Source organism: Penaeus vannamei, chromosome 22 (genome assembly GCF_042767895.1).
Source record: "Penaeus vannamei isolate JL-2024 chromosome 22, ASM4276789v1, whole genome shotgun sequence".
Classification (NCBI taxonomy): Eukaryota; Metazoa; Arthropoda; class Malacostraca; order Decapoda; family Penaeidae; genus Penaeus; species Penaeus vannamei.
The window spans coordinates 4,325,202-4,335,201 of record NC_091570.1 but is presented as its reverse complement, the minus strand read 5'-3'; the positions used below and the strand labels follow the sequence as shown (position 1 = coordinate 4,335,201).

Below are 10,000 nucleotides of genomic sequence, written 5' to 3'. Positions count from 1 at the left end.
ACTAAGGACAGTACACAACGCATTTCAATTCCACAAATATCGTTTCCCATATTTAATGTTAGAGATTTTTTTTTGTCTATCGGTGACACGCGCTTTGATAGATTAACACAAGCGTCAGGTATCAATAATTATAACAATCGGCTATGTGCATGTATGTGTTGTGAATATATAACATGTTGGGATTGCATTCACTTGGGAGCTGATGGAGCGAGCTGGCATACAAATAACGGTCTTTTTTTTCTATTTCTAACGGTTTTTTTTCTATTTCTAACGGTTTTTTTCCCAATTTTTTCTTTTTCTCTCTCTCTTTCTCTTTTGCGTCGTTGAGATCTTCAGTCTTACGAATTCTCACTGATACTAATGGCAAAAAATAGTCACTGATATGTAAAAAGATATATATGTGTGTGCGTGTGCGTGCGTGTGTGCGTGTGCGTGTGTACGTGTGTGTGTGTGTGCGTGCGTGTGCGTGTGCGTGTGCGTGTGCGTGTGCGTGTGCGTTTGATATAACGAATAAGCTTTTTTTATGATACTGGTTGACGAATTATGAAAACGGGTGATAAAGAGGGAAAAAAGGTCTGTATTCTTACGTAGAGAAGGAAGGAATTCCGAGGGAAGGTAAAATGCTTAGGGCGACAGCAGCGCCAATCATCTCGACAGGTAACCAGCCAGCACTTGTCATGTATTGCTTGCAAACATCAAATATTTATTCTAGAAATGATTTGCGGTCGTGTTGTCATTATCAGCTGATGTCTGCGTTGGGTTGTGGCTGTTCCTTTGAGCATTTCACCTCCCCTTTTGCACATGGTAAATTTATTGAGTTTTAGCTATTATATAATCATGTGATGGATGGTGTCACACCTTTTTGTTTTAGTTTTATTCCCCTGAAAAACGAGGGAATAATGAATAGGCCACATCAGGAAAGCTAACCTGCCCGTGACTACGACCAAAATTGTGCTACATGTCCAACGATTTTCAACATCATGTCCTCCGTGTCAGGGCTGTAATCCATATATTTTTTTCGTTTCCAATTTCCAGCGTGATCGTACATAGAGTTTTGGAAAATAATAACGATGTGTTAAAATGCCCCAGTCAGCTGATCCAAAACTATTATGCTTGAGCCAACCCAAGTCAGTTTCACCTAAAGGGAGCCCCCGTCATACCATGAAATAAACCGTCAATTTTTTATCTTCCAAGCCCTCGCTTACCAGTATCGACAAGTTCGATCCTAAAATCTATTTTGTAGAGGAATAATAAAACAAGAGTGAGAGAGGAATAGGCCTTTTGACACCTGTGTGTGTGTGTGTGTGCGTGTGTGTGTGTGTGTGTGTCTGTGTGTGTCTGTGTGTGTCTGTGTCTGTGTCTGTGTCTGTGTCAGTGTGTGTGTACGTGCGTGTGTGTGTGTGTGTGTCTGTGTGTCTCGTCTGTCTGTCTGTCTGTCTGTCTCAGTCTTCGTGTATGTACGTGTGTGCCTGCCTGTGTATGTACGTGTCTTCGTGCATGTACGTGTGTGTGTGCTTATGTAGATGAGTTTTGAAGAGGGAGGTCTGGGCAATTCTGTAGAAATTTGGAGTGCGCGCTTACAATATGCTAAAGGGAACCAGCATATAAGACCTAGTTAGAATGTAGATTAGAGTTTGTGTAGCAACAACGAGCTTTAAGATGCTCTCTCTCTCTCTCTCTCTCTCTCTCTCTCTCTCTCTCTCTCTCTCTCTCTCTCTCTCTCTCTCTCTCTCTCTCTCTCTCTCTCTCTCTCTCTCTCTCTCCTATAAATAAATGTTATCAAATCAATGAAATTCTCTTTCTCTTTCTCTCTCTTCTCTTTCTCAAATCAATGAAATTCTCTCTCTCTCTCTCTCTCTCTCTCTCTCTCTCTCTCTCTCTCTCTTTCTCTTTATCTTTCTCTTGCTCTTTCTCTCTCTCTCCCTCTCTCTCTCTCTCTATCTCTCTCTCTCTGTCTCTCTATCTCTCTCTCTCTCTCTCTCTCTCTCTCTCTCTCTCTCTCTCTCTCTCCCTCCCTCCCTCTCTCATCCCTCTACCTCTGCCTATATCTCAATCACTGTCTCTACTTCTACTTCTACTTGTAGCTGTACCTCTTCCTCTTCCCCATTTCCCTCTTCTCCACTCTCCTCTCTCCTTTCTTCCATTTTATTCTCTCCTTTTCCTTCCACTCCCACCTTCCAGCATTACTTTTTTGTACCATCTGTACCCCTGTGGCTGTACCCAAGTTGAATGCTTTTAAATACCAATACAAAACGCACTCAGCTGCAGGGAAACGAACACACGTCTGTAGCCAGCTCATGCATACATATCCGACGCAGTGACGTATGAGCTCGAATCCGTGTGTTTGACTGTGGCTTTAGACTCGAGTGCAATCAGTTGAGCAAACGCCAAATTAGGTTACTTTTCTGTCCGTTTCTGTCTCGCTTCTCGTTGGCCTCGTGTCAATGTGTTTCTCTTTTAATTATTTTGTGGGTCTTGGGCTTTACTCTCTCTCTCTCGCTCTCTTTCTCTCTGTCTGTCTGTCTCTCTCTCTCTCTCTCTCTCTCTCTCTCTCTCTCTCTCTCTCTCTCTCTCTCTCTCTCTCTCTCTCTATCTCTTTCTCTCTCTCTCATATATTATATCTCTCATATATTACATATATATATATATATATATCTTCCCCCATATATAGTTATATATATCTTATATATATCTCTCTCTCTCTCTCTCTCCGTTTCTCTCTCTTATCTCTCATATATCTCTCTCATCTCTCTCTACTCTCTCTCTCTCTCTCTCTGCTCTCTCTCTCTCTCTCTCTCTCTCTCTCTCTCTCTTTCTTTCTCTTCTCTTCTTTCTTTTTCTTTCTTTCTCTTTTTCTTTCTTTCTTTCTTTCTTTCTTTCTTTCTTTCTTTCTTTCTTTCTTTCTTTCTTTCTTTCTTTCTTTCTTTCTTTCTTTCTTTCTTCCTTTCTTTCTTTCTTTCTCCCTCCCTCTCTCTCTCTCTCTCACTTTCTCTCTCTCTCTCTCTCTCTCTCTCTCTCTCTCTTTCTCTCTCTCTCCTTTCTCTTTCTCTTTCTTCTTCTCTTTCTCTTTCTCTTTCTCTTTCTTCTTCTTCTTCTTCTTATCTCTTCTTCTTCTTTCTCTCTCTCCCTCTCTCTCTTCTCTCTCTTCTCTCTCTTCTCTCTCCTCCCTCCCTCCCTCCCTCCTCCTCCCTCCCTCTCCCTCTCCCCTCTCCCTCTCCCTCTTCCCTCTCCCACTCCCTCTCCTCTCCCTCTCCCTCTCCCTCCCCTCCCTCCGTCTCCCTCTCAAAACATAATAATAAATACACACCCTAAATAAACACCCTCTCCCTCTCTTTCACTCTCTCAAAACATTATCAAAAACACACACTCTAAATAAGCACTTTTTAAAAAAATCAACCCAAAAATCAACCCAAATCAACCCAAAAATCAACCCAAATCAACCTGGCTAATGAAACCCTCCCTCGCCCACAGCCTACATCATGGCCAGCGCCGCCCTGTGTGTGATCTGCCTCCTGCTGGACGTCCTCGCAACCTTCATGACGGCTCTGGGGCTCAACAACAACGACCCCGCAGTCAAGACGCGCTACTACCGCATCGCCGTCTGGGTCATGACCCTTGCACGTGAGTATTGCTTCCGGTTTTTTAGTTCGCTTTAGTTTTGTGGTTTATTCGTGTTGCTCTTTTGTTTATTTTTTCTTATTATTACTTATGATGTTATTTTTATTATTATTATTATTGGTATGCGTTTTTATTTATTTTTTCGAGGGTATTTGATAGATGGGATGGGATTTCCTTTGGTATGTAGATTGGAGGGTAAGGGAGAAGGTGAGAGTTATATTTTCATGATCATTATTCTATATCATGATTATCATTATTTTTTATCTTCATCATCATCATTGATAATAATTAATGATGATAGGGGGCCGTTATCGGGGAAGAGTTGAAATTGGAAGGGAAGTAGATGTGTTTGCTGTGTTTCATAGTTTACTTTGTTTTTCATAGTTTACTGTTACATTGTTTACTTTGCTGTGTTTCGAATTATATTTAATTTATATTAAACTGTGGGGCGGGTTAAGTTGATATTCCTCATCTTTTTTTCGTGTGTATGTGTGTCATATACATTTACTTGGTATTTGTATATGTAGTCTTATTTCCGATAATTGTTATTCTTTATTTTATTATCCAAACCTGACCATCCAAGGCAGATGGCACAGATATTATGAGATAAAAGCGAATACTAATTTTGCTCCCATTTTGCAGTGATCGCCATCTTGGTCGCCCTCATCCTGTATCCAGTTTTCTTCGTGCAGGAACTTGAACTTGGTTAGTTTAGCATTAATATTTTCTTCATGTGTAATGTTTTTGAATAAACTTGAACGTAACTTTGTGACAATAAACTGAATATTGCTGTGAAGTTTGCATAACTCTGTTTCTGAATAATTTAAACGGTCGTACGTTTAAATCCCGTCGTTGAAAACCTCTTTTTCTTGTTTATTTGTTTTTGTTCCCTGTTTTTCTTCTTTTCCCACTTGTCTTTTCTTGTCTCTTTCTTTTTGTCCGCACCTTTATTTTCCTCTTTGTTATTCACCAGTAGTCTATCTTTCTATGCGTTGATTTTCTCTCTCTCTCTCTCTCTCTCTCTCTCTCTCTCTCTCTCTCTCTCTCTCTCTCTCTCTCTCTCTCTCTCTCTCTCTCTCTCTCTCTCTCTCTCTCTCTCTCTCTCTCTCTCTCTCTCTCTCTCTCTCTCTCTCTCTCTCTCTCTCTCTCTCTCTCTCTCCCTCTCCCTACCCTCCTCCTCCCTATCTATCGTCCGACATTTTCGCCACGCGCTATTCACCTGCAGGGAATACTGCAATCCATTTCCTATCCCTCTGACCCATATTTTTATACTGATATATTTTCCTCTCGCTCTCTCTATCTATCTATCTATCTATCTATATTTATATAAACATCCCCATCTCCATTCCCTTCCTTCCTTCCTTCCTTCCTTCCTTCCTTCCTTCCTTCCTTCCTTCCTTCCTTCCTTCCTTCCTCCCTCCCTCCCTCCTCTCCCTCCCTCCCTCCCTCCCTCCCTCCTCCTCCCTCCCTCCCTCCTTCCCTCCCTCCTTCCCTCCCTCCCTCTCCCTCCCTCTTTCCCTCCCTCCCCTTCCTCTTCCCTCTTTCCTTCCCTCCCTCCCTTCCCTCATCATCACCTGCACTGTCATTTTTTTCTCTCGCCCCCTCCCCTTCCCTCTCGCCCCCCACATCTCACCCGCGCTCCCTCCTCCCGCAGGAAACCGCACCCTGTGGGAATTCGGATGGGCCTACGGCGTTGGCTGGGGCGCGGCCATCTTCCTCTTCGGCGCCGTCGTCCTCCTGCTGTGCGACCAGGAGGAGGAGGAGATCTACTACAAGGAGCGCACTATCATTCACGCCGAGAATGACTCCAGGTGAGGCGCTCCGGCCGGCCCTGTGGCACGGGGTGGGGGGGGGGGAGGTATGATTGAGGGGGGGAGGGGTATGTTTGGGGTGGGGAAGGACTGTGGGGTGGGGGGCAAAGGGAGGGAGAGGGTCAAGAGCAGACGAGCGCGCCCGCTCTCACACGCACGTCCGAGGTCTACATGAGAATATAGACCTTACGCACATACACACACACTCAAGTTGTATGTTTGCGTGTGCGTGTGTGTGCGCGTGTGTGTGCGTGTGCGTGTGCGTGTGTGCGTTCGTGCGTGCGTGCGTTCGTGCGTGCGTGCGTGCGTGTGTGTGTGTGTGTGTGTGTGTGGTGCGTGCGTGCGTGCGTGCGTGCGTGCGTGCGTGTGTGCGTGTGTGTGTGTGTGTGTGTGTGTGTGTGTAACTCTGTTACAGTTACATTTCTGGGACATGTGTGAATCTTAGGCTGGTAGATCGCATCAGGGTAACTGTAGAAAAAGTAGATTATATCTCACAAAAGGTTGGCCACCCCTGATATATGTGTCTGTGTGTATAGATAGATAGATAGATAGAGATATAGATATAGAGATTTATGTATATATGTTTATATATAGGTTTAGCTATAGTTCATGCACAGTACCTCAGTGTATATGAGAACATTCTGATACTGAAATTCCTTTTTCTTCCAGGGCCTAAATCATCTGACGTCAAAGATGGAAGAGCTCCTTGCAGTGCTATTTCTGAAAGAAAAAGAAACTGAAGATCTCAGCTCTCAAATCTGATAGATGCTGGTCGAACACTAGATACTTTTGACTCCAACAGACAAATGGTGTTATGCAAAATGAAAAACACTCAGTGATAAGATGACAGACAATGGAAAAGGATAATCACGGATTTTTTCTCACTTTTTTGTTTTAAATCGTAGGCGAGGACCAGTGTCAAGAATGAATCCTGGAGAAAAATTCCTTGAACTTAACCCCTACACCCATGTTCCTCATGTTATGAATGAGCCTGTCCATTTTCTGTTTGTCCTTGGATTATGTAAACTCATGAGTGTTGTGGTGCCATGGTGTATGGCCAGTGTGCTGTTGTATGTGTATATATATCCTGTATGCCTCCTATTTCTACTCCAATCTTACTCCTTCTTGCATGCACCTACTTTCCATGCTTTATAATGTGAGATCTTGAAGGAATCAGTGGATACACATGTGGAACTTGTTTTAAACAAGTTCTAAAAATGGGTGTGCAACTTTCCTACTTGGCCTCTCATGCTTTTGGGCTGGGTAAGAGGTATCACATATTCCTGACCTTTTGAGCTGATATCCCTCTTGGCTGTAGGCAAAGTAATGTTTGAACGACCTACAACAGAGAAACATTTCCTTGTACAATGCCTACTTGGATAGTGGAATGAACCCACCTCTGTATAATGACTGTTAATTGCTGACCAAAGATCAGAACATTTTACCATAATGATTAACTAAAGCCATTGCATTTGAACTTAATTAGGAATGGCATTTACATATCTACCATTATAGGAACTCAGTCATGAAATGATATGAAAGATTTTGCAGAAAATTTTGTGTATGGGTATTTTAGTCTTTCTTCTTGTATAAGTCTGCTTTTTGCCTTCTGTTCTTTTTTTCTACTTCCTCTTCATACTGTTTCACCATATATCTGCCTATTCCTTTGAGCAGCATCTGAAGATCTTTGAAATTTGTACAATTTCTGTAGGACTTCATATTTCTACATTCTTTGTTTAATCTTACATGTTTTGTACAAGCATTGGATTTTTTTTCTTTATTATAGCTTCTGCAGCTGCATTTACCTGCATGTATATGACCCAGGAATCAATATTCATATTTTGCTTGACCTTTGCACTTGTATCATGCTTTCATGAGTTATTTTTTAATTCATCATTATGTATTAGTCAGAGAAAACCATAGTCATAGTTAAGTGGAGTTACAAAAATGATTAGTCTGTTACTTAATATACATTTGCATATTATTGTCATAAGGTCAAGCCTTTCTGTAAATATTTGATACAGTCTCCCCTTTCCTTTTCAGTCTTTTATCCTGTGTAATTATTAGCTGAGTCCTCCGAAAGCTACTTGATAACTAGCCCAGGTGCAGCTTCTAACATAATTTTGACGACTCCACAAATTTGTTTTTTGTGGGTTTACCTCCCACTGTTTGACAGTAGTGGATGAATTCCATGTAGCTTGCTTTGTTATGCTCTTTAGCCAGCCATCAGAAAACAAGGGCTCGAAGTACAACAGCAGGGTAGAGTGAGCCGTTGAAAATTAATAGTGTTTTGTAATTGTACTTCTGTCACTGGCTAAGAGTACGAGCAAAATATGTGTAAGAATTTCAGTGGAGACTTTGCATAATGACTTTATATTGGTAAGGAAAGAGGTAATTAGGAAAAATGAACTTGAATTGGATGTCAGATAGTGACAATCAGTTTTCATATGTGCACAAAGTCCCCTGCTTAGCCCAGGTATGCCTTACTTATTATCGAGGCCAGGTGAATGAAATAAGCAAGAGCAAGCAGGACTAGACAAGACAACAACTTCCAATTGTAGTTAGTGAATGAGAAATAGGTAAATGATGAAGAGGTTTGTATTTGCACCCAGTGTTAGCATTTAAAACAACTCTGTTGGTGGTGTGAGCAATAATAGCATTAAAAGAGGAAGGTCTGTAGTGTTTTGTTAATTTTGGTTTGTTGTTAATCATATTGGCAGTGTTGATATGAGAACACATACAAAAAAAAAGAAGAGAAAGGAATTGGCTCTTATGAAATTAATGAAATAACATAGGAATATCCTTTTAAAGGATGATGTTTGCTGCAGAGGTATATATAAAAAAATGTTAATTCCTTCCATCTTAACTGTCCTCCAGTATTTTCAGGTTGTTATATGTCATGCACATGAACTATAGACTGGCAATACTGAATGTGACTAGTTCTATTATTAGTGATAACCATCAGTTGATCCCAGCACTTCCCTCCTCCCTTTCAAGATAGGTTAAATTGCCCACATCATATCAGTGTGTCTGAGGCTTCTAGTGCAGTCTTTGTACATAGTGCTTTTCTCTCTTCCCTTTTCTTTTCTTCTCTCCTCTTCTCTTTCACTTCTCTTCTACCAATACCTTCTTTTATTATTATATTCTGAAGTGCCAGTGATTATTGAACATTGCTTAGGGTATTTTTAAGGGAATAATATAAAAAAAAACATCAATAAGAAGAGCATGGTTGTGAAAATCCTTAACTTTCTTTTTTGATAAATTTTTATAGTGTATAGTTTTCGGATTTGAAAGGCTTACTCGACCGTAATAAGGGATATCTCTTAGCATGGAATAGTATAAGAAAGTCTTTAAGAAAATGTTGTAAAGCAATGCATTGCTCTAAAATACACTTTGAGATTAGCAGTTCATTAACTTTGGTAGTAGAAGCAGTTTTTTATAAGCGTACAGAACTTAGGATTACCAGTCAAATCATGGAAAGCTCGTTTTGTTGCATTTACTGAGCCAAGAAGGCTTTAGGTAATTACCATGAAGGACTGTAGACCTGTTGATGGAACTAGTCAAGTTATTATTTTTTCACACCATTTTGCAGGAGCAATTTTTAAAATCAGATTTTTAAAAATTTCTTTTCACCTTTTTTCTTTGAAACCTAAACCACCACCTTGTTTTATTTGGATTTGGTATTTTATGTTTCATATTCAGCACCAGAATGTGTTATAATTACATCTGATGGTGAATTTGATTGTACCTTTGTCTTTTTTTTTTATATATCACTTAAAGATTTTGTTCTTTTGTTCCTCACCATTAAACAGGATAGCTTCTCATACTTAAATGTGGCCAAGTGTTCTCGCATCACACTTTGTATGTATAAATTATTTCTCATATTTTGTTTGAAATTTGCCAAGGGAAAAAAATGCATACATACTGTAGCCTTCCCTCATAACCTCTTCCCCCCCCTCCCCCTCCCCCTCCTCAACCACCCCACTCCCACTTTGCTCCCTGTAGCAGCCCCTGGAAGGAAGTACTTACAGGTTTTGTGGTCTGCTTTAATCTGGCAATGGCTTGTGGGTAATTAACTATAAAAAGCAATTTAGAAAAAAAAGGTAAAGCTTATGTACAAAGTAACATTCTTATTTCTTCTACAAGACCTCCTGATGAATAAGAATAATGACAAGACAGGGTAAAAAAAAAAAAGAAAAACGAAAAAAACATTTTTGTCTAACTTTTTTTTTTAGGACTCAAGGTTATCCCACATAGCTGGCCATGCATTCCCTTCCAATAGATAGATATGCAAATGGCACTTCTTTCAGCCTGGTAAGCAGCTTCCTCCAACTAGCCCAACAGACTGTTTAGGGTGGCAAGAAGCTGGTCCTCTCGTAGCAATAAAAACAGCTTGGCTTCATATCAATAAGTAGCCAGTTTGTTTTCACTCCAAAACTGAGTTCCACCAATTTGCTGGATTGTTTTAATGGTCTGTAAATTCTAGATTTTATGTAAAAATACAAAGTCTTTAATATATTATTGATATACATATTTTCTTTTATTCATGATCCTTATGAGGTATTTGTCTT

At 40.5% G+C, this 10,000-nt stretch overlaps 1 protein-coding gene across 1 annotated transcript in view; it reads left to right on the top strand.

The window, feature by feature from the left end:
* LOC113827077 (translation initiation factor IF-2) overlaps positions 1-9,960 on the top strand; it is a 67,712-nt gene extending 57,752 nt beyond the window's left edge. The window contains exons 3-6 of the mRNA XM_070136442.1: positions 3,472-3,621; positions 4,261-4,323; positions 5,273-5,429; positions 6,099-9,960. Coding sequence (XP_069992543.1) covers positions 3,472-3,621; positions 4,261-4,323; positions 5,273-5,429; positions 6,099-6,105 — 377 coding nt within the window. The 3' untranslated portion in view covers positions 6,106-9,960. The remainder of the gene's footprint in view (positions 1-3,471; positions 3,622-4,260; positions 4,324-5,272; positions 5,430-6,098) is intronic.
* Positions 9,961-10,000: the final 40 nt, after the last annotated feature.